The sequence below is a fragment of the Tasmannia lanceolata genome, unplaced genomic scaffold (genome assembly GCF_043159265.1).
Source record: "Tasmannia lanceolata isolate RefF3 unplaced genomic scaffold, GAP_Taslan_0.1 ptg000007l, whole genome shotgun sequence".
Taxonomy (NCBI): domain Eukaryota; kingdom Viridiplantae; phylum Streptophyta; class Magnoliopsida; order Canellales; family Winteraceae; genus Tasmannia; species Tasmannia lanceolata.
The window spans coordinates 6,080,559-6,104,913 of record NW_027518684.1 but is presented as its reverse complement, the minus strand read 5'-3'; the positions used below and the strand labels follow the sequence as shown (position 1 = coordinate 6,104,913).

The 24,355-nt window shown below is 40.8% G+C and overlaps 3 protein-coding genes across 3 annotated transcripts; 1 reads left to right on the top strand and 2 right to left on the bottom strand.

Moving 5' to 3' along the window:
• The first annotated feature begins 1,455 nt into the window (after positions 1 to 1,455).
• On the top strand, positions 1,456 to 11,931 carry LOC143881608 (uncharacterized). The gene is made up of 8 exons (XM_077384791.1): positions 1,456 to 1,836; positions 8,455 to 8,602; positions 8,692 to 8,842; positions 10,062 to 10,187; positions 10,279 to 10,359; positions 10,471 to 10,663; positions 10,790 to 11,057; positions 11,541 to 11,931. Exons 1-8 carry the CDS (start codon positions 1,618 to 1,620, stop codon positions 11,774 to 11,776), a joined length of 1,422 nt encoding a protein of 473 aa, XP_077240906.1. The 5' UTR covers positions 1,456 to 1,617; the 3' UTR covers positions 11,777 to 11,931.
• A 172-nt stretch (positions 11,932 to 12,103) lies between these two features.
• Positions 12,104 to 13,193, bottom strand: LOC143881609 (trihelix transcription factor ASIL2-like). The gene has a single exon (XM_077384792.1). It carries the CDS (start codon positions 13,113 to 13,115, stop codon positions 12,282 to 12,284), a length of 834 nt encoding a protein of 277 aa, XP_077240907.1. The 5' UTR covers positions 13,116 to 13,193; the 3' UTR covers positions 12,104 to 12,281.
• A 6,667-nt stretch (positions 13,194 to 19,860) lies between these two features.
• LOC143880860 (uncharacterized) lies at positions 19,861 to 24,057 on the bottom strand. The gene is made up of 3 exons (XM_077383835.1): positions 23,876 to 24,057; positions 22,094 to 22,623; positions 19,861 to 20,229 (listed from the first exon to the last, which is right to left on the bottom strand). The coding sequence occupies exons 2-3, from the start codon at positions 22,536 to 22,538 to the stop codon at positions 20,159 to 20,161; spliced, it is 516 nt and encodes a 171-aa protein (XP_077239950.1). The 5' UTR covers positions 22,539 to 22,623; positions 23,876 to 24,057; the 3' UTR covers positions 19,861 to 20,158.
• Positions 24,058 to 24,355: the final 298 nt, after the last annotated feature.

The window sequence follows — 24,355 nt, the reverse complement described above, 5'->3', positions numbered from 1 at the left end:
CAAAAAATAGAATAAAAATCACATTCTGACTGAATTCTTATATCTTGGCCGGCGGCAAACATTCTGGCATTTCCCCTTTAATTCCGCTACGTCATCAAAAAGTTTACTTTTTGCAGATTTTCCTATTTTTTAGGGCATGGGCTTATGTCACTTTGATGTTTGCTGGGGAAAACCCATCTGTTATGTCCCCTTCTCGGTCGTACTCTCGGTCTCCCTAGCATTAGTCAAGCCAAAATCGAGTGAAATTCGAATAGAACGTGGATTCTAGCGCCAAAATCGAGTGAAATTCGAATAGAACGTGGATTCTAGCGCTTAATTCCGGCAACCCAAATACATCTATTTCGATCTAGGAAAAATAAATTTATGGATAATAATTTTTTTTATAAAATTTATGGAAAATAAAATTTAGGAAAAATCCACAACTCACACTCTGTCCTAGGCATGATAGAAACCCTGAAGCAAGGGACATCCCACATCGAAGAAGGAAATAAGAACATGGAAGTTCCATCCTTCCATTTGGATTCCAATCCCACTGAAGAAGGCTCATGGCAAAATATCCAAGGGAAAAAGAAAAAAAAAGGAAACCGTACCATCCTCTTCTTCATATCTTAGTCGACAAGTGGGCCATCTTATCAACCCCCAATCGCTCAGGAGTTGAGGAAAAGCTAGAGAATAAGGAAATATAGCCAGAAGATTATAGGTCTCTTGGATCACAGTAAACAAGTCTTCACCTAAGTGTGGAATCCTACTCTAGGGATCACATGTCCACATCATGTATTTTCTCTTCTCTTGATTGTTTTGAGTTTGTCTCCAAAGGTATTATGTCCTTGTTGTTCTGACCTTTCCCTTAGACATTATTCTAAAAATTAGGCAGTGGTCTTCTTCCTCCTATTATATCATCTTTCTTTCTTTAATATACTAGTATGGGTCCGCCAAACCCCGGCTTACCATTCAAAAATAAAATTAAGGGTTCAGTAAATTAAATCAACAATGAAATCACCCTTGATCAAGCGGCTACAATCAAAATGATTAGAGATTTTTATAAAAAAAAGCAGATTTTTCGTTCACGAACGAAGGAAAATCAACAATGTCTCATGATAATTCACAAGATCAAGAAAATATTCACAACACTTTCAGTAGCGCTTAAAAGATTAGCAAAATTAAAAGTGATTAGCTAGGGTCCACGATGCATCCCGAGCACATTTAGCAAAATTAAAAGGGATTAGATAGGTAATTTAACACAAATCCATTTCGCGGCTCACTTTTGCAGGAGAGAACAACCACACAGGCTCACTTTTAAGCAGATTTTGTCTTACTATTTAATTCATACGAGGTGGCTATTCTCACCTGCAAAAGTGAACCGCGAAATTGCTTTCCGCGATATTGCTTTCACCAATGGGCCAAAATATTGGACCAACAGCGATACATACATATCGGTTATATCGGACTTTGCAAACCTTGACCAAACCCCAAGACAATGCTTTTATCCCTCGCTTTCATATACTCCAACCGTGAGCGGTGAAAAAAACTCCTGTTCTTCTCCTAATGGGAGAGGAAAAAAAACCCTAACCTTTTTTTTCCCTCCTTGTTCTTGATTTCTCCCTTTGGCGAGACAAAATGGAGAACAAGAAATCTCTTCTCCGTCTTCGTCTACGTGTGACCGCTAGGAAACGAGGGCATGAAATAAAACCCAACAGTTCCGTGAAGAAGCTTCGAGAGAGCGATTGCTGTAACTCCGTTAAGAAGCTTCTAAATCGTGAGATTGGGGGAATGAGGAAGATGGGCAATGGATCCTCCTCTATTGCTCCAGAGAAGTTCAGAAATTTCCAACTCCAGGTTAGGGTTTTAATTTGTTTCAGTTTTTTCAGTACCTCCCTTTTTGGCGATTTCTAGGGTTTGTGGTGAATTTGGGCGTACACTTGAATTTCGATTAGGGTAAATTTGTGTCTTTCTAGATTGAATTCATGTGTAAATTGGAACCTAAAAAAAGGCCCAATGTTACAAATTTGTGTTTTGTAGAAAGATTTGCAGAATTTGGGTCTTAGGGGTTGGTCTTCAGGTAGAGCTTTGGCTAACGTTTTTTTTGAAGAGCTAGGGTTTTGATTGCGGTTTTGAATTTTCTTAACCCTGGATAATCTGTGAAACTTGTTCTCTCTTTAATTTCCCATAGGGTTCCTTAATTTGAAAGCACTTGTATTTGTTGTTAGGGTGGAATTGTTGATAAGAGTCTTATTTAGTGGTGTAATTAGGGTTTTGGATTGAAGGTTAGTGTTGATTTTGACTAGCATTATAATCAGGGATTGCAATTATACTGAACATTTGTAGCCAAGCGTTGAATGCACAATTCATTGCTTGTATGAAACATTAACACGAGCTCCGAGTGCATGAATTGCGTGTTGACTTGGCTCCCAAATTGCAATTGGGTTGCACGCCCAAACTGACCATTTGGTTTTTTTATATCAGGAAGAAACAAACCTAGTTGTGCTGTGATTTGAATGAATAGATTGATGTGAGCTTTTTGGTGCCAAGTGTATTAATGTGAAGTTTGTAACAGAATGTTCAAATGTATCTATCTGGACTTATATTAGCAGTTCATGGTAGTTTAATTGAATCAGGTGATAGCCATTGTTTTTACCCGCTAGCAATTCAACTCGGTTTGGATTATGCTATGAAGTTGTAGATGAATTCATTTTCTTCCTTTTTTTCTCTTTTATTCTATGCAGTTCCCATTTTTGTTAGTTAAGAAAATATGTTTGCAGATGTTGGAAATTGAAACCAACATGCTGGAGCTCATATCAGAAGTGGGGTGAATAGGTTATTCTCTTCAGTTGAATTATTCTGATTTGTCAAGCCAGTTTCTAATTTTTAATTGCAGTTTTACATTATTGTCGAAAATGTGATGCTTTTTTTACATACTAAAGCGATTTCAGAGTTGTTTCGTGTCTGGTATATCAAATACGCAAAGTGTTAATTGTGCCTCTATTACTTTATTCATCATTTCGGATTTAGAGATTCCACACATCGATTGACTTATGTGATCATCATCAGTTGGAGAGTGTTAGCAATTAGTGAATGTTAATAATCTTTTGGGACTCCATTTATGAAAATTCAAGAGAAATGGCCATCAAGTATCTATCTTAGCATTATGAAAAGAAGAGAGAGTTTTCTCATGGTTTACTTTGAATTTTGTGATATTGACAGCTTTTGCCTTTCAGTATTTGGGAACTTATACACTAAATAAGTGGATGGTAAAAAAGATGGTCACAGAAAGAATAAGAAGAGGAAGGAAAGAAAAGGGAAAGAGAGAATATGTTCTTGGTGTCTTGTGTCTCATGTCTTTCACCCATAGACAGATGGGAATACGAGAGTAGTGAACCGAAGTTTAGGAAGTCTACTACATTGCTTAGTTGGAGATCTTGAGTATGAAATAATGCATTGCCTATGGGAGAGTTTGCTTACAACAATTCCATCAACCTTTCTACAGGAAGGAGCTGATTCAAGATAGTTCGTAGTGTGTAACCCAAGAAGCCAATTGATTGGTTCCATTACCTCCAGGTGCTAGGCCAAGTGTCGAAGCTGCAGGATTTTCTAAGCATATGCAAGAGTTACATGGTGAAGTAAGAAGGAAAATAACTTTGAGTAATAAATCTTACAAAGCTAGAGCTGATCTACACTGCAAATTCATTGAATTCCAAGTGGAAGATACGGTGATGGTTTGTATCTGGTCGGAAAGGTTTCCTAAAGGTGCGCCCAAGTACTTACACTCAAGGAGTGCCCTTACAAGATCATCAAGAAGATTAATGCAAATGATTATGTTCTAGGGTTTCCGAGTGACATGGGTATTAGTTCTAATTTCAATGTGGACTACTTGACTTTCTACCATGGAACAGATACAGATATTGTGGATGCCGAACAAACTCTTCACATTCCAGCAGTCTAAAACTCAGAGAAGACATTAAAGATGTAATCGATGATCAAATTTTGTCTACTGTAGGGCCCTGTTTGTTTCAGATTGTTGCAGCCAATTGTGGACCCCAAATCGATTAATGGACTCCAAACTAAACGTAATTTGGAGTCCAATAGTCCAATAATCAGTTCAGGGCCCACAATCGGTTGCCACAATCTGAAATGAACAGGGCCTAAGTGAAGGCTACCATAAGTATCTTGTTCATTGGAAAGGTTGACCATTTTCGAATTGCACGTAATCATTGCTATAGAATTCCATCAGAGTAATCTCAGTCTCTATGACTGCGCTACCAACTGATTTATTCAGCATACTCGAATTCTTTTAAGTCGGGGAGAGATGGTAGGGATAAAATCAAAAGATACATTAGAAGGCAGCAGAAAAGGCAAAATAGTCATCTATAGGGCTTAGAAAGTCAAAAGAGCCAACCCCAAGCTTTAGTTGGAGTGTAAAGATGGATGAGCCCTATCTGGGAGTTAGAGGGTAGCTAGAATGTGAGTTATGTCTTTTTAGGTCAATAGGGGTATTCGTATCTTTTTTTAAGTTCACTGAAGTCACTAAGTCACTTTTGTAACTTCGAAAAGAGGATGGGCTCCATTACTTCCTTGACTTGTTTAAGTTTGGGGAAGCCTTATTTTTTAGTTTTTGGGTTTTTTTTTTTGTGGGTTTAAAAATGTGAGGAGCTTTTTAGAGTTTAGGGTTTTGAGTCGAGAGGGCTCGCATGTGAGTTTTGAGTTGTAAGAGAGGTTTAGAAGTCTCAAGGGGAAAATTCTATATATACATTATAGAGCCATAGGGCTATAACACGATGCTTGTGATATGAATACAAACTTCTTGCTTTGCAAAAGATATAGAACTTCTCCTGGGCGATCTTGGCTTGGTGCTTTGATCCAACCTAAGGTGTGGGAGATCTTGGCTTGATGCCTTGATCCAACCTAAGGTGTGGGAGATCTTGGCTTGATGCCTTGATCCAACCTAAGGTGTGATGCCCTGGAAGTTATACCATTTCTTCCTCTCGTTTAAGATATTCTTCAACTTTTCTGTACTTTTTTACTTGTTGGAAACTTGAAATCCTCTTTCTTGTTATGATTTTAAGATTCAGAAGTAATTGTGGGGCATTGTCTTAGACTGCGAACATCCTAAAGATTCGAGTGATCAAATCTGATCTTTTATTTTTTTGAATGGCAATGATCAAATCTGATTTTGAATCCCATAGATTTGGTTAATCTCAACCTTCAGATTTATTTATTGACTTGATCTTAAATCCAATGAATGGATTTGAGTAATTTTTGTTTTGGACTCTAGTGCTTGATGCCATCCTTGAAATCACCGACTAGATATGCTGATGTAAATGAAAACAATCCATACTCTAGCAATCAATTGAATTTTATTGGATTTTTCTTACAATCGAATTGTTTGGATCTTTACTCGCGCTTTAGTTTTGCACCGAATCAAATTTCTTTAATGTAAAGAATGATATTTGGTAGGCAACATCATTCGACTGCATGACAAAGTAACCGTATCCTATGCATAAGATGTCAGATTGGCATAAGACCAACATCACCTCGTAACTCTATGTGGTATTGACGTAGAGTTGGGGTTATTGAAGGGATGAATGGTTGTTGTACTTTCTTATAATTCATTACATTGTACTTCTTTATTGACTTTACTGTTCCAGACATGTGCAACAATGCATGTCACTAGATGTTTGATGTGATCAAGCCATTATGGATGACTTTCTTGCTTATGTGTTGGTTTCTAAGTATGTATTTGCACCTATTCTATCATTTCTCGAAGTTTCATCTTAAAATTTCATAATTTGCATATGTTTCAATGATTTTTACAAGATTGCCACCAAAATTTCCAACCAAAACCAAAATGTTTCTATTTCCGTGTCGACCAAAACCGAAATTTATAACCTTGTTTCTAAATAGGATAATGTGAAGTTGCAATAGCTAGTGGTGAATCTTAAATTCTTATAATATAACATGTGAATTCAGAAATCTGGATATGCTGTTAGCGTGAAACCAAAAACTACAACTATGATATTTGAAAGGGGAGTGATAAATCGACCTTCATCTATCTTAAATCGACTGCCTATGTGTGTCTCTCTCTCTCTAACCCAGAGGAGAGAGAAAGACACATAGGGAGTCGATTTATCACTGCCCTATTTGAAATTAAAGCTATTTGTAGTTAACAGTATCATAAAAAATATTTCCTTGAACAATTAAGGAATCCTCATTTTTGTGTAACAATAATAGTTCTACTTCCACATATATAGTAACTGAAGTTGTCCCTGGCATTTTTTTTTCTTCTTAATAAAAAGAGTTGTCTGCAGTTGCTTTGAGAAAAAGCAGGCATGTTGGTTGTGAAGCTTATTTGAATTTCTCAAACTAGGCATGGGGAGCATGCTCTGAACCACAATTAGCCTTTTCTTATTGTACACATTATCTGGTTAGGTTCTGATGGAGAATCAAGGAATATTTGTACTTCTTGAGTTTGCAAGGAACCGCATTCTTTCTATTCAGTTGGAGACAGTCATTCCTGGTCACACCAATAGTGATGATGATACGATACATATGGTAGACCCAACTTGGGTACCAGACCAAATGTCTGCAGATGCATTTTCTTTGGATATTCTTTTGTGACAGGAGGTTATCCTCCAAGAGCAATAGGCAAAAATCAAAATCCAAATGCAAGTTTTTAGGCAACACCATTCAAAGGCGTTCCCTATTCTTAGACACCTATCCAGGGTTCTAATGCATTGGCGAGACCCACATAACCTTTCAAATCGTAGGTGCTCCTGCTCAAGGGGACTGTCTAGAGCCTGGGTAGTCAGCCTTGAATTGGAGCGGTAAATACTAACTGTTTGGTAACTATTTAAGAAGATTTTGTTAATGGTTTCTTGAAGCGTGATTTGATGCTTTGGTTATCTATAACTTTTTAGTCTACTCTTTTCGGTCCAAGTCTGTTTCTTCCAATTGTCTTATTTGGTAAATATATAGACATTTAATTATTGAGAAAACGGTTCCTACACATATGTGTAGATAAGCTATCTACACACTAGCTTAAAATACAGTGGGGGCCACATTATTTGGGTGATCCAAACCATTCATTTTTAAGGCCCTTACATAGATAGGGTGTCCACAAAAAATCAGATCCATAGGATCATCCTAACCATTCGAACTGTGGAGGCAAAAAATGCACTAATTTGTGAAGGTTTAAAGACATCCATTTTACCGCCACAAATCGTAGGGTTGGGATGATCCTATGGATCTGATTTTTTTGTAGACACCCTATCTATGTGAGGGCCTTTAAAATGGATGGCTTGGATCACCCAAACAATGTGGGCCCCCGCTGTATTTTAGGCTAGTGTGTAGAGAACTCTCTACACATATGTGTAGGAACCGTTTTCTCTTAATTATTATTCAATATATATATATATAATTTTCTATAACTATTTTCTCATTTTCACTCATCCATGAAGATTCACAAGAATGTTGAACCGATGCAACTATCCATATTGCACAAAACTGCTTAGCGTGGACAGTTGCGTGCTTGCGAAAATGATATATATATATATATATATATATATATATATATATATATATATATATATATATATATATATATATAGAGAGAGAGAGAGAGAGAGAGAGAGAGAGAGAGAGAGAGAGAGAGAGGAGAGTGTTTCTAAGCACATGCTTAGAAACACATGTGGCCCACATTTTTTGGGGGATCCAAAGCATTCATTTGGAAGGCCCTTCCATGGATAGGGTGTGTACAAAAAATCAGCCCTATGGGATCATCCTAACCCTGCCATTTGTGGAGGAGAAAATGGACAGAAACATGGACACACAGTGTCTGTCCATTTTCCACTCCAACTTTGATTGGGTTAGGATGATCCTATGGGGCTGATTTTTGTTACACACCCTATCCATAGAAGGGCCTTCTAAATGAATGCTTTGGATCCCCCAAAAAATGTGGGCCACATGTGTTTTTCAGCATGTGCTTAGATAAGTTTATGTAAGCACGTGCTTAGAAACACTTTTCTCATATATATATATATATATATATATATATATATGCAAAGATGAGTGTCTTTCCCCTTATATATACTAGAACATTTTTTTTTGCATTTGGACTCCTTTTACCTACGTCCCTACTGCCTATGGAGGGCTGTTTTCTAAGGTCACCCATGGGCACATGGTTTGTAATTCCCTGGGAACTCACAAGCTGGGACAGCAAAAAATTTAGAGGGCAGGAAAAACTGTATGAAATGTTTATAATTGGATTTCTCATTGGACATCTATGCCTAAATTTTTGCATTCCAGGATGTTACTTGTGTGGTGTTGTGGTCTGTTATGTATTTTGAGATTTAATGAAGATTTAAGCCATGCTCATCTTCATTGCCAATCATAATCCTCCATTAATCAAATGATGTCAGTTATGCCATGACCTACTAAACCTTTTTTCACCTTACCCTCCAGGAAGAGTTTGATACATATGACCCAAAAGCTCATTGGTTTCTAAGGTTACAATTTCTTAAGAAGAGATCCAAAATTATAGAGATTGTTGCAGCAAAGGATGTTATATTTGCTTTGGCACAATCAGGACTCTGTGCCGCTTTTAGTCGGAGTAAGGATTTGTTTTTTAGATCTGCAATCTATTGATTAAAGTTTGCATGGAGACTAACTGCATTGGCATCCTGTTCTTTGATGTTGCAGCAACTAACAAGCGTATATGTTTCCTGAACATAAGTCCCGATGAAGTGATTAGAAGTCTTTTCTACAATAAGAACAATGATTCACTCATCACAGTATCAGTTTATGCCTCGGATCACTTCAGCTCCTTGAAGTGTAGAACTACTCCTATAGAGTAAGAACCTCTACTCTCACTCAAGCGTGATATGATGGATGGAACAGTGATCTACTGTAGTTTGATAGTTGCAAGGTTTTAAATGTCGGTTTTGGTGTAGGCCGAAATATTTTGGTTTTGGCAGAAATTTCTGCTGAAATCATGTAAAATAAAAAATAAAAAAAATTCAGTTTTTCTAAAATTTCGGTGTTCCATCGAAATTTCAGAAATTTCTTCGATGATTTCGGTTGAATTTTTGGTAAAAGGGGTAAATTCTGAAATATCAACTGAAATTTTGGCGAAATTTCTTCGGCAAAATTTTGCCTAAATCTTGTCAAATTCCGATTTACTGTGAATTTCGTTTCAGACGAAATTTAAAACCATATATAGATGAACCTGTGATCTCTTGATTGAGTTTATGAATAATGTTAGAACCAAGGAAGAAGGATTCTTCCCTGGGAGCGGGGAACCGCGATTCCCCCGTTCGCGAATCCGAAACGGGAATCTTCTCGAATCCCTAAAAACTGGGAATCCCGGTTCGGATTCGCCGGAACGTGGCTTATGATTCTCCGGAAACCCGATTCCCACTTTTGGGAACCGCGGTTTAATGTTATGTGAAATGCGATTTTCCGGCGATTACCCGAAGATTCCTAGGCGATTCCCAACTCCCCGACGATTCCCGGCGAATCTCCGACGACTCGCTGGCGACTTCGCGATTCTCGCTTCCAACCATTCCAGGAGCCTTCGATTCCCGCTTTCGATTCCCGCTCTGGCAACCTTGGTTATTACATCTCTCCCAGCAAGCTGTTGGCTAGCCTGCTTTGGAGCAAAACTAGATGTGAAGTGATGGCTAAGTGAAAAAGCTAATTAAAGTGGTCAAAATTGGCTCCTTTCAGTAGATCAAAAGCCATCACTATATCCAGATTTCCAAAGTGGGGCTGGTCTTTCCACCCATAAAATTAGGTGTGCAACTCATTAATTTTTCTTATTTGGAAAAAAGAAGTATATCAAAGAGGCCAGACTAATTCTTTCAAATTGCCTAAACTTATGAGTTCCAATACCAGGTCTACTTTTCTAAATGTTCTAGATCTTTTTTTATAAAACTAAAATAATAGATTGGTTTGTATTTGGCCTGATTGCAGCAACCTGAACTGGTTTCCCAATCCTGACCAGCTAGCCTTTTCTGATTGATAAAAGATTTTTAAACTTTCGCCTTGACGTTACTATATAACTCTGGCAGGTATATTAGGAGGAATCAATTGGATGCTGGGTTCCCTCTTTTTGAAACGGAATCGCTAAAATGGCCTGGTTTTGTCGAATTTGATGATGTGAATGGAAAAGTACTAACGTATTCCGCACAGGATGGGTAAGCAATTCCTTGAACTCATTCACTTTGTGATTCAGATACCTAGTTTAGCAAATACTGATTAGAAATGTTTCTATATCAACTCTTGCAGAATTTACAAAGTCTTTGATCTAAAGAACTATTCTTTCCTCTACTCAATATCTGATATAGATGTTTCAGAGATTAAAATAAGGTTCAATACTCTCTCCCTCGCTCTCTGTTAAAAAGTTTGGTCATTATTTATTGTTTTTTATGGTAAACTTCCATCATAACATCTGATTTTGAGAATATCTTGTGATGACAGCCCAGGAATTATGCTGTTAATATTTCAAAGAGCCCCTGGTTACGTTCCTCTCAAGATACTTTCCATTGAAGATGGAACTGTGTTGAAATCTTTCAATCATTTACTACATCGTAACAAGAAGGTTGATTTCATTGAGCAGTTTAATGAGAAGCTTTTGGTCAAGCAAGAAAATGAGAACCTGCAAATTCTCGATGTAAGCATCTTTTATTTTATTTTTTATTTGTTTTTGAATGGTATGTAAGCATATGTTGCTTCCATTTGCCTTCCCTTCTCTTTCTTGTTTCTTTCATATGGTAATGAGATCTGACATTTTGATCAGGTTAGGAACTCTGAGTTGACTGAAGTGAACAGGACAGAGTTTATGACTCCGTCGGCCTTCATCTTCCTTTATGAGAATCACCTCTTCTTGACATTCCGGAACAGCACTGTTGCCGTATGGAATTTCCGAGGAGAGCTGGTTACTTCTTTTGAAGATCACTTGTTATGGCATCCTGACTGCAATACAAACAACATCTATATAACCACTGATCAGGACCTTATAATCTCCTACTGCAAAGCCGAAGAGGGAACAGAAGAAGATGGAGAAGGTCTGAATAATCGTTGCTTTTCTCTATCATTCATTTAATTTGGGCTATTTTGGCTCTGCAATCTAACATTTCGTGTCCATTAATTACAATTTTATTGTGATCACCCTCACGGGATTGTTTATTAGTCGCCTCATGCGAAGCACTATCATCATGGGGATCATTTTCTCCTCAAAATCAGTTTGTGGTTCAACAGGTCAAATAGTGGCTCAATTAGGTCTAATAGTGGTTTTACAAGTGAAATAGTGGCTCAAATTGATATAATAGTGGTTGAACGGGTGAAATAGTGGCTCAGGTTAACTTTGCAACCTGATTTATCAACAAACCCATTATATTATACTCTCAAACTTGTCCTTTTGTGTTCCTGATACATGTTTTATGGTTTATATTAATTCTTAGAATCAATGTTTTAGTACAAATCATTTCCATTAGCAAGTCCATGACTTTCTTTTCGTCTGCCAACTTTTGTTCCCATGGTTCTTGCAGTTTGTGCAGTTGGATCCATCAATATGAGCAACATCTTAACAGGAAAGTGCATTGCGAAGATATGTTCGAGTGACCCGCGTCTTCAGATTAGCCCTCGGGGCAGAACGGGGCGATCTTGGATTCGAAGTACTGTCCGAGAAGCGCTTGAAGACGTAACTGCCCTCTTCTATGATGAGGATAGGAACGAAATATACACTGGCAACAAACAAGGTCTGATCCATGTGTGGTCAAATTAGATGTAAATTAATTACAAATTATATGGGTGGGAATTTGCCCCCCATGATTAGCTGAGCTTGTAACATATCTCTATCTTCTGACTTAAGTACACTTATGTATTAAACTGGTAGTCTTTAATTCCATGATCAGATATGCTTTGTGTGGTTTAGTTTAAGCTTGACCAGTTCTCCTTAAAAAAGAATCTTCTTTTGAGTTGCAGTGTTCCCAAAGCTTTTTTTAATCTCATCTGGCTGTTGACTGCAGTCATTAAACTGTTATTTAGTATTTCTCACATCATACAGAAAAATCTAACAAATTAACCAGATCATGATTTCATGTTCAACCCATTTCTTAAGGAAACAGAGATCTATCCATAATTTTATATCTACTTGAAATCTCTTTTACAAATTCCCATCTGGGTTACAACAAGGACGTCTACAATTCCTCTCCACTAACACCACCTACAGAAGCCAAATTATTAAAAAAAAAACACAAAAAAACTAATCTCTGTTATGACTGTTATTCCTATTCCCAACCTTCATGCTTCAACTGACTAAGCTCCAACTGGGTCTTCATGAAGAACTGCATTCTCTGCAATTCAAGCTCTCTGGTAAACCCCATCCGCCGCTTCTCCAACTCGATCACCTGTTCCAGCTTCGAACTCTCTGCACGCTCATAAAGCTCTCCGAATTTCAGAATCGCCCGAGTCAAGTCTCTCAGGGAATTTGCAGCACCGCGGACTCCATTCTTCGAATTCCGCCGCCTCTTCCCATTTACAGTCTCCGGCGGCAAACTATCCGTCGAATCACGCGATGCTGAATCCAAGCTAACAGAGTCCAGCAGCGGCGGAGGCCGGAATTGATGGATAGGGAATTTGGAAGCAGAAGGTTGTGATGGCCCACCAATAATGTTGTTCTTGACGGATGGTCCGATGAGCTGATCGAGCTTATGGAAGAAAACCCATTTACTGGGTTCTCCGGCCCCGGATAAGATCTTGGATTTCTCAAGCTTGTACTTCTTCTTGAGGGTGTCAATTCGATTTTTACATTGAACATCAGTTTTGGGTGGCTTGGTGTAATGATCACGGCTACTTACTGCGTCGGCTACTTCCTGCCAATGCTTTTGTTTGAGGTTTCCGCGGCTCAGCTCCACATATCGCTCCCCCCAGGCCGCGATCAGGGTCTCCGTTGCCCCCTCGCTCCAGCAATCCTCGCGCCCCCCGCCGCCACCGGCGACCGGAATTCTCTTCGGTGGCGGCTTCTGAATTGGCAGAGCTAGGGTTACTGTGTGTTCTGGCGGCGGTGCCGCTACCATCTCCGGCGAGTTGTTGGCTGATTGGGTGTCTTGTTCGTCTTCCATGAGAGGAGAAGGAAGAGGTGGGAAAGTTATGTTTTTTTGTTCTGTTGACCGACGGGAGTTTTGACGGGTTTTGTATTTTTTTGGTTTCCTTAGTGAAGGAAAACGAGATCCCGGTCAGATTCGACACGTGCCGTGGTTTCATTGGTTGGGTAGCTAAACTGTTTACCAGTGCGGGTGGCCGAGATGCCGTTACCGTGGGCAGCCGGCTTTTGCAGGTTTGGGATAGTTAGTAATTTTTATTGGGCAATGATAAATTCGCACCCCTGTAGGATAATTCACACAACTTGAACGTTAAAAAGCGTTAAAGTCTGCCGCTACTTTAACGTTACGGGGGTGCGAATTATACTACAGGGGGTGCGAATTTATCATTGCCCTTTTTATTCGCTTAAATTTTCACACGTGACTGTAATGACAAAACTGCCCCTTGACTTCTGCTGACTGACTGGGAGTTCACAACGCTCACACAAAATTAAAGTGAGCCCCAGATATTTTGGTAATCGAAACCGGTCATTCGTTGTTTCACGAGCGTAGATAGGTCGTATCCTAAAAAAATTTCTTAGGATATTCTATTTCGGAGCAATGATACAGAGCCCTCCCTTTATGCAAGGGCTAAAGAAGGGCCATTGAATATATCCACGCCATTAAGTGTGATGGGGTCCAAAATCTGCAACCAATCGGATGTTGACACGTGGCCCTCAAAGGGACCACTGCAAAGCCAACACCTGTCCCTGCTAGGTGTGACATCTGGACCAATCAGGGACTTCCACCTGCCCCTCCTAGGTATGAAACCTGGTCCATACAGGGGCTACCACCTGTCCTGGACAGGTGGCTCAGGATCACTATAAATAGCCCTCATTTGTGCTAAGGTGAGGGATCTGAGATAAAAACCTTAAGCTTTTTGCTCTGACATTGCTCTGCACTCCTGCTCATACTGACTTGAGTGTTGAAGCTCCCGTCCGGAGCACCACTCCGGGTTGGTCTTCTGACCCTTTGTATCCTTGTCTGTGCTTGTGCAGCGCAGGACTCCATTAGCTCTTCAGCTGTGGCTTGCCAGATCAGCTCGTCCGGCCCTACCATAACCTGTTACCAATTTTAGACCTAACAGATTTGGCGCCATCCGTGGGACTCCGGAACAAAAAGCTGTTCGGAACCTCACTCAAGCAATGGTAGGAAAAAACGGAAAGCATGTGCCAACCTCCCGGACGACCAGGGCTACGGCCCCCCGCGAAGGAAGAAGCGAGCGACTGGCCTCGCAGATAGAGGCCGGGGCGGTCGGGGAGCAAAGTCCGACTCGCTCGGACCGCTCAGACCCTACCCCGACCCCAAGGGAGATGCGGGCCCTTTTCCAAGAAATGACTGCTGTGATTGCGCAGTTCAGGACTCCGGCCCCCGCACTGCAGCAGCACCCAGTCGAGGCTTCTCAGCCCACCCAGAGGAGGGGAAGCTCCCGCAGAGAGCACACGCCCCTGCCCTGGGAACAGACTCGTCACTCCACAAGACGAGATCACCTCTCCCGGGACAAGCATGTGCGCCCCGAGCCTCGCCTACATCACCGGTCACGATCTCCTTCCGTACAAAAGCATGGTAGCAGGAGAGACCCCATGCACGGAGAAGGATCGCGGCACCGGCGAGGGAGTCCGGCCAGTCAGTCCGGCTCTGCTATGAGCCCGCCGGCAAGAAGAGAGAGGCCCGTCCACCGGGCAGAGAAGAGAGACGACCCGATGTTACTAAGGATCCAGCAGATCAACCACCAGATTGAAGAGCTCGCCAGAGAGCAGGGCCGGCCTGTCTCCCGGATCTTCACAAGCACTCCCCCATTCTCGGACAGAGTGCTCGGCGCGGCAGCCCCCGCGGGCTGGAAGATACCGCAGATTTCGCAGTATGACGGGACCACCGACCCCGTGGATCACTTGGAGACTTTCAGGACTACAATGCTCCTCCACGGGGCGTCGGATGGATTCCTTTGCCGGGCATTCCCCACCACATTGACTGGAGCCGCGAGGGACTAGTACTCGCGGCTCAAACCCAGGTCCGTGGACAATTTCGATGACTTTGGGGACGACCTGGCCCGTCACTTTATGAGCAGCAGAAGACCCAGGAAGACGACGGCTTCGCTGATGGCCCTCAGGCAGGGAGATGATGAGGCCTTGAAAGTGTTCGTTGGTCGCTTTAATAGGGAAGCCCTTCAGGTTCTCAACCTGGATCCCTCCGCGGCCACGAATGCCCTTCTGGCCGGCGCCCGATCAACTGACTTCAGACGAGCAGTGGCCCAGCGCAATCCGCAGTCCCTCGTAGACCTGATGGCCGGGGCAGAGGAGTACATCTCGATGGAGGAAACTCTCGCCGCCCTGGACTCTGCTAGCAGGAGAAGGCCTGAGGAGAAGAACCCTACCAAGCAGCGTAGGGACGATAAATCTCAGAAGAAGGAGAGAAGCCCTTCCCGAAAGGGGAGAAGCCCCACCCGAGAGAGCATTACACGCGGCTGACCGCGTCCAGAGCACAGATCCTGGCAGCCATTCGGGAAGAGGATTTCATCCGGTGGCCGGAGAGGCAAACCTCGACGGGGAAAAGAAACATGTCCCAATACTGCAGGTTCCACAAGGACCACGGCCATGACACCACGCGTGCCTTCATTTGAAGGAGGAGATCGAGCAGCTGATCAGCAGAAGGTACCTCAGAAGGTACTTAAAAAATAATGACAACAGAAGAGAGCGCAAGGACAAGCCGAGGACCAGAGGCAGAAGCCCCCGGGGCGCTCAACCTCTGGGCGACCGCATCCAAGCTCCTGCCCCGGCCAGCCCCCCTCCTCAGGTACCTCAACCTCAACCTCATGGTGTTATTGGTACCATTTCAAGAGGGCCGACCGCATGAGGAACCTCTTCATCAGCCCGCAGGACTTATGCCCGGCAGGTCAACGCCGTCCATACCTGCAGCAAGAAGGCCAGGCTAGAGAACGAGATATCCTTTTCAGATGCAGATCTCGACGGCCTGATCCTCCCGCATGATGATGCCCTGGTCATCACCATGCTGGTGGCGACTTTAAAAATGACATGGATCTATTCAAGGGCCCTTCTCCAGCCCTTGCATAAAGAGGGCCCCTTGCATCTATCATTCCTCTCCATTTCTTTGATTTGTGTTGGTTTCCATTTTTTTTCATTTTTCAATTTTTGAGCCCAAGCCAAATGTATAGTTGAGGTGGGGCTCATCATAGCCTACCTCCATGGTGGGTGCAACCAAATGAATAGTTTAGATCATCAAAACAGGTGGACCCTACTTTTTGTTTATTTGCATTTACTCTTGAATAGACTCTCAACGTATAATATAAAATCTTATTTACATTCTGAGCCGTACAGCATGACTAGCCTCACAGCTGTCTTATAAGACTTTTCCTTTAACTTGGTAGGAATTTTACGGTCGCACAGAACTCCTGAGGCAAGCTTCCACTTCAACCAACCGGCTCTTATTCTATGGTTAGCATCCTCTTCAATCTCTCCTTATATAGAATTGAACCAAGATAGCGAAAGATATCCCTCTTAGGTACCTCATGTCCAGTCATATTTACTACTTCCTCGTCCCACCTCCTTACATTACTAAAGTTGCATTCTATATATTCTGTCTTAGTACTTCTCAGTCTAAAACCTTTAGATTCCAAAGTAGGAGAATTTATATGATGAGTGGCCGTGAAAATACGTGAAGTCTAAAAAAGTAGGTACGGCCCACTTTTTTTTAATGATCCAAACTGTTCATCTGTTTGGGCACAACACGTAAATATGTTGTGCCCAGAAAATCATTTCCATAGGATGATCCTAACCCTCCGATCTGAACTGATTTGAATATGGAGATTTCCAAAAATCATTTATGGAATCTTCTACAGATCGGAGGGTTAGGATCATCTTTTGGAAATGATTTTTTGGCCACAACCTATTTACATTGTGCCCAAATAGATGAACGGTTTGGATCATCAAAAAAGGTTGGCCATACCTACTTTTTTTAGACTTCACGTGTTTTCACGGCCACCCATCATATAAATTCTCCTAAAGTAGTTCTCCATAGCTCTAATTTAGCATTTACTCCTGCTTTGATTTTGTCGATTAATACTATGTCATCTGCAAATAACATACACCACGGCACCTCATCCTGAATACTCTCCGTAATCTCATCCATAACTAGTGTAAAAAGATAAGGGCTTAGAACTGATCCTTGGTGGAATCCTATTGTAATTGGAAACTCACTAGACGTACCATCCGTGGTTCTGACGCTAGTTATTGCTCCATCATACATATCCTTAATCGCATCAACATATTTAGTAGGCACTTTTTTCTTTCAAGGACCCACCACGTAACACTCCTAGGAACCCTAGCATACGCTTTCTCCAAATCAATGAAAACCATATGAAGGTCTTTTTTATTTTCTCTAAATCTCTCTATTAGCCGCCTAATCAAGAAAATAGATTCCATAGTCAATCGTCTGCTCATGAAGGCAAACTGATTATCTAACACATTAGTCTATTTCCTTAGTCTATGCTCAATTACCCTCTCCCAAAGCTTCATGGTGTGACTCATTAGCTTAATTCCCCGATAATTGGCGCAACTCTGAATATCCTCTTTATTCTTATAAATAGGTACAAATGTACTCTTCTTCCACTCATCAGGCATCTTCTTAGTCTTCAAAATATTGTTAAATAATCTAGTTAACCAAAAAAACCCACATCATCCAAGCATCTCCAAGTCTCAATAGGAATATTGTCAGGCCTCCTAGCCTTACCTAATTTCATATTTTTCATAGTTACTCTTACCCCTGATGTTCGGATTCTACGAACAAACCTCCGATTTGTATCATCAAAAGCATTATCAAGTTCTCCCAAATTCACTAATGGTTCTCCATTAAACAACTTATCGAAGTAACTTCTCCACCTTTCTTTAACCTTGTTTTCTTTTACTAACAATCTTTGATTCTCGTCACCATATGTCTTTAGACGGCGGCCCACTTTCTCTAGATGCTCCAAGTACCCCCTGGCCACTTTCTTGATATAACTAAACATCCCATTCCACATAATATCAGTCTCCTCGTCAAGACTCCAAGGTCCTTCTTTAAGCAGTCTATCCTTAAACATCTTTAGTTTTTTCCCTTTGAGATCCCACCACCTAATACTCGGATGTCTAACATCTTTATCTTTTCTCCTCAAACGTTTGATGCATATATCCAATACCACCAACCTATGTTGTGTGACTAAACACTCTCCGGGTATGACTTTACAATCTTTACATGCAGCTCTGTCCTCTCTCCCAGTGAGGATAAAATCTATCTGGCACAGTTGTTGCCACTACTAAAAGTTATCAAGTGTGAATTTATTTTCTTAAAAAAAGCATTTGTTAACATCAAATCATATGCCACTGCAAACCCTAAAATATCCTCTCCAGCCTCATTCCTATTGCGAAAACCCAATCCTCCATGAACCCTCTCAAAACCTCCACTAGTTCTTCCCACATGACCATTTAAATCTCCTCCTATAAACAACTTCTCTCCATGTGGTATTCATTGGACTGCTTCATACATATCGTCCCAAAATTGCCTCTTGACATAATCATTTAATCTTATTTGAGGGGCATACGCACTAATAACGTTAATCTTCTCTTCACCTAATACTAATTTAATTAGAATAATTCTATCACCCTTCATTTTAACATTTACAACCTCATCTCTTAGGCTCTTATCTATTATGATCCCTACACCATTTCTATTCAACTCTTTCCCTGTATACCATAACTTGAAACCCGTATTTTCTATTTCCCTAGCTTTTTCTCCTACCCATTTAGTCTCCTGAAGACAAGCTATATTAACTCTCCTTCTACTCAATGTATCAACCAATTCCCTCAACTTACCTGTTAGTGAACCTATGTTCTAACTGGCTAAACGAATCATACTCTCTTGGACTAGCTTCCTCGCCTCCCGCACCCGTCCAGTAGAGTGCGAGGATCCTTGCCCATTTTCCACGACGCCCGGGCGCCGATGTGGAGCGTCACTAAGGGAGTGACAGGGCAGGACTCGCCTCCTCACCCCCCGCACCCGCCCATGAAGGAAGGACCCTTGCTCATTTAATTCTACATCCAGGTGCCGATGTAGCATGTCGCTAAGAGGGTTATGCCCCAACAAATTTTCTAAAGGATTCATTTCATAGAAGAGTGGCAAAGTTTTTCGGCCGGCTGCCACCTCCTTTATCCTAGCTTGGGACAGGCTGTGAAAAACACAGGTGGAGTTACAGGGGTCATGCATATAAAATCAAGACAGTTGATCTTGTAGAAGATAATGGGGCAAGCAACATGGTCTAGATCCCATCCCAAATAGACATCCCATAATGTATTAGGTACCTAACGAATACGCCAAAATCTCCAGAGGTGATGGACGCATTAAGCTGGGCCGCCTTTTAAACCTCTCCCATAGCAGGATGGGTCCCACCTAGTCCCATACTAAGGTAGACACCTACTCGGGACCCTTATGCCTCTCTCTCTCTCTCTCTCATGCAAGAAAACCAAAAGAATTAAAGAAGATATGCAATTTAGCCTTTATATAATTAAAGAAGATATGCAATTTAGCCTTTATATATGTAACAACTGACGACGATTAGTTTGTTAATAATTTTTCCAGCGTTTGTCAACGAAACCAATTGAACCATCTGCGTTGGTCAACCCATATTTAAAAAAAAAAGGACACAAAAAGAAAAGAAAAAAAGGAAAATTCACATAACTAGCCAACAAGAGCATTGCTAAAGCTTAATTAATAATCAAGCTCACATGTTAACAGAATCTTTAGTCAAAAGCATCCAATTAACATCTCATGATTCCCGATACACCATATGTGGGTCAGGTTCCCTCAAATACGACAGAAGGAACTGTTTATACTGCTCTTTTTACCCTTTAGCATTAGCCTGCTCCGAGTAATACGCCATATTCTGGGCAAATTAACCCACAGAAAAACTTCCTAACTAAGCTCCCTAATTTTAGCCAGATGATTAACAACTGGATTACCAGGCCGCATTTAGATACTCAACTCTTAAAATTTGTATCTCTAGACAAATCCATGTCTGATTCGTCGTCTAAGGTTGAAGGATTTCCATCTGCAAAAAAAAGAAAAAAGAAATATATATATATATATATATAGAGAGAGAGATTAGTAGGATTCTGGATGATAAAAAAAAAAAGAAAAAACAAAGGGAAATGATATCAGCACAACCATGCTTTAATAATTGCACAAACCTATCTCATTTTTTCTTTTTCGCCTGTGAGAGTTTTTTGGGAATTGTAATAACCATTGACATCTTGTTCGATGTTTTTTGGGAAATGATTTCAACTCAAACATTATGTTTTGATACAAAACGCTCATGTTTCTTGTCTTGTAGTATTTAAAGAGCTGGAAAGGGTTTTTACGGTTACCAAGAAGCACTTACATGACAATTAAATGCTAAAAGACAAGATACATGAGCGTATGTATCAAAACATAGTTGTGCTGAAATCATTTCCCTTTTTTTTAGGGCGCTGATATTTCTCCTCCCCCCGACTGCTGGCTAATGTTAAACGTTATGAGTTAACGTATATGTCACTTTCCCACCATTTGACCGGTCTCTCTCTCTCTCTCTCTCTCTCTCTCTCTCTCTCTCCACACACACACACAACAGGAATAGTTGGTGGGCCCAACAGAACCCTTAGTGGAATGGTGGGCCCATCTTTGAACATCTTAGGCCCCGCCCATACCACATCATAGGATAATCCAAACCGTCCATTTGATGGGCCACAAACATAAATAGGTTGCGTCCCAAAATATCATTTCCATAGGCTGATCCTAGCCCTCCGATCTAAATAGAAACTACATCTTATGCAACCTCTATAGATTGTAGGGTTGTGATCATCCTATGTAAATGATTTTTGGGGCACAACCTATTTACATTGTGGCCCATCAAATGAATGGTTTCGATCATTCTATGGAGTTGGTCGTAAAGTAACATTAAGGCCCGTCCACAACATAGGACGATCCAAGCCATCCATGGTTTGGATAATCCTATGGAGTTGGTCGTACAGTAACATTAAGGCCCAATCGTAGACCCCACCGATATTTTTTCAAATTGAAGCGTACTGTCCACAACATAGGATGATCCAAGCCGTCCATGGTTTGGATCATCCTATGGTGTGGTTCATATAGTAACATTAAGGCCCAATTTAGGCCCCACCCATATTTTTGAAAATGAAGTGTACCGTCCAGACCATAGGTTGTGCCCAAAAAATCATTTCATTAGGATGATCACAACCCTACAATCTATAGAGGTTGCATAAGATGTAGTTTCTATTTAGATCGGAGGGCTAGCTAGGATCAGTCTATGGAAATAATATATTTTGGGACGCAACCTATTTACGTTTATGGCCCATCAAATGGACGGTTTGGATTATCCTATGGTGTGGTATGGGTGGGGCCTACGTTGTTCAAAGATGGGCCCACCATTCAACAAATGGTTTTTGTTGGGCCCACCAACTGTTCCTGTTGTGTGTGTGTAGAGAGAGAGAGAGAGAGAGACCGGTCAAATGGTGGGAAAACGTTAGCCAGCCGCCGGGGGGGGTTGTGATATCAGCGCCTTTTTTTTATGTTAAACATTTTTACTTGCAAAATATTTAACATAAAAAGAGGGTTATACCAATTTTTAAAAATAAAAAATAAAAACAAACCCAAGCCCATGTAGTTTATCCTCTAATGTACCAAATCAATGCCACTTCCTAAGTTCCCATATGTATATAATGGAAATAATATTTCCACGCCCTTTCTCACCATCCCACACCCAATTTCGTTTGTCTTTTCCTAAAATGATTTTATTTCCATGAAACGACAACCCAAAGTAGGTAGAAAATTGGAAACACAGCCAATTATAGAAGAAAAACAACAACAGAGAGGTAAAAAAAAATCATGTCAGGTTAGGAAACTGAGAAATTAATTACCATGATCTTCTTGCAGCAGGCCCTTGTTGTGCTTAATGCACTGAAGAATGTACTTGAAAGTCTCAATTTCACAAGGGAGTGTGAGCCCTCCTTTATGTTCAAAACCAAACTCTTCTTCAGCTTTTTCCAGCAACACCTTGAACACAGGTAGACTCAGATAGGTTGTGGGAATAATAAATCTCCTAAGCTCTGGCCCCACGTAAACCGCAAGATACCCTTTTGGGACATCCGGTGGAGGCTCCGGGCTCTGGCACGTCTCCTCGTCGGAATCACACACGTAGTATGAACTCCTCACCCGCTTTTCCACCGCCGGAGGAATGCCGGAGCTTTTCTCGTCGGGACTCTCTCTCGAACTAATCGTCATAGATTGCCATTTTTGGATCATTTCTCTCAGTCGAACTATTTGCCGGATTCCGGTCACCCTCGTACCATCTTCGTCTTTCATTTTATATAGTGTCAATATCAGATTTAGAGGTGGGACTGATAACCTTTGATTTGTGATGGGTTTTTCTCATCAGATCTTCCACCAGCTGCGTAAAAAAAAAACAACTGATTGTTAATTTTACCCCTTGTTTTCGGATCTTCTACTGGTTCTTGTCTTTACTTAGAAATACATAGCGTTTTACAATTCTAATAAGCTAGGGAAAAGGGCAAAACAATTACGTGGTGCATCTAAAAGATTAAAAAAAAAAACATGTGAGTGTCGTTATTAATAACTAGGGGTATTTCTGTCATTTCCATAGAGAAATCAGGGGTATATCCGACTTAGCAGTGTATCTATGCTCCACTTACCACGTCACAACCGTTCATTGGAATCATTATAACTTAGTGTTAAATTTTTCAATAAATTAGGGAAGGTGAAATTAAGGCTCACCTGTATTGGTAAATACACACCCTCTATTTTTTATTTGGCTGGTATAGAGAAATAGAACATTAGATGATCCGATAAATATGAGGACAGCTAATGGTGCGTTGCAGCTACGAAAATGAGGGGTATCCGTTCCTTTTTAAAGCAAGCAAGGAATGAAAGACAGCTAATAACGCATGTTGAAATCTCAACATCCTCCGTTATAGCTAGAGAAAAGCATGCAATGAATGTGAGAAGAATTCCCGTTTGGAATGCTTCATAAAAGCCGGAAAATTTCGGTACAAGTAACAGATTTCGCCCAAAAAATAACTTTTTCAAACGTAAACCGATCAAATAATCTGCACCATTGGAAGAGTATAAAATAATAAAAGCCAAAAATAAATTAAAATCCTACTTCCTCCTTTAATAATAAAAGGGAACTGATATTATATTCCCCCCCCCTCTGACGGATAAAATCCCCCCCTTTAACGTTATCTGTTAATTTTCAAAAGGCAAAGAAAACCGTTAAAGGGGGTGAATTTATCCTCAAGCAGTAAACCATTCTCACAGAAGCCCTTAAGAGAGAGAGAGGGGGGGAATGTATTTCCCTAATAAAATAAAAAAGAAAGAGCTCCTAAACAATGGTAAGATCCATAAAACTTGAAACACCTAGAGTGCACCTCTAGTGCTCGATTAGTAGATCAAACTCTAGGGAAGACATCTACAATTTCAGTCAGATCGGATACTTCCTAATTGAGAAACAAACCGATATTGATGAATATTTGAGACGATAAATCCATCAAAAATATTTTTAAAAAAAATTATTTTCATTTTCAACAATAGGAACAGAAAGATCAGATCCAGATCGGGAGAGAGAGAGAGAGAGAGAGAAGAAACAAAATGTAAGAGGAAAATGTGATTTTAAATTATAGTACCTGGAACGGCAAGGGAAATGTCGTCAACAGCTAGAAGGGAGTAGAAACGAGCATTAGAGCTCCTGAAGCTTTAGAGAGAGCTCTGGAGATTCAATTCAGAGATGTTTCAATTGGGAGAGATGTCTTCATTTCCCAAAAAGGCACCCACAAAATACATTTATTCGCTTCTCCGCATATTTCTCTTTTGATGCTCCCGTCGGTTCCGGATCCAATGGAGGTATATTTATACCGCTGGCTTAGTCAATTTAACACGTGTCAACTCATGTGAACGTTCCCAAAGCAACACCCAACGGTCTCCCTTTCAACGTGACTATCTTAACTCCTCTTTTAAGGCAATATATGGGAACTGGGAAGGGTGTATGTATAATGTATGTGAAGCCTTAATATCACAACTGAGAAGCTCAATCCACACCCTACATTCGGTAGGCTCCAACGGTGACGATGACATGATTAGGAAATCCCACTCATCCCACTTTTTTT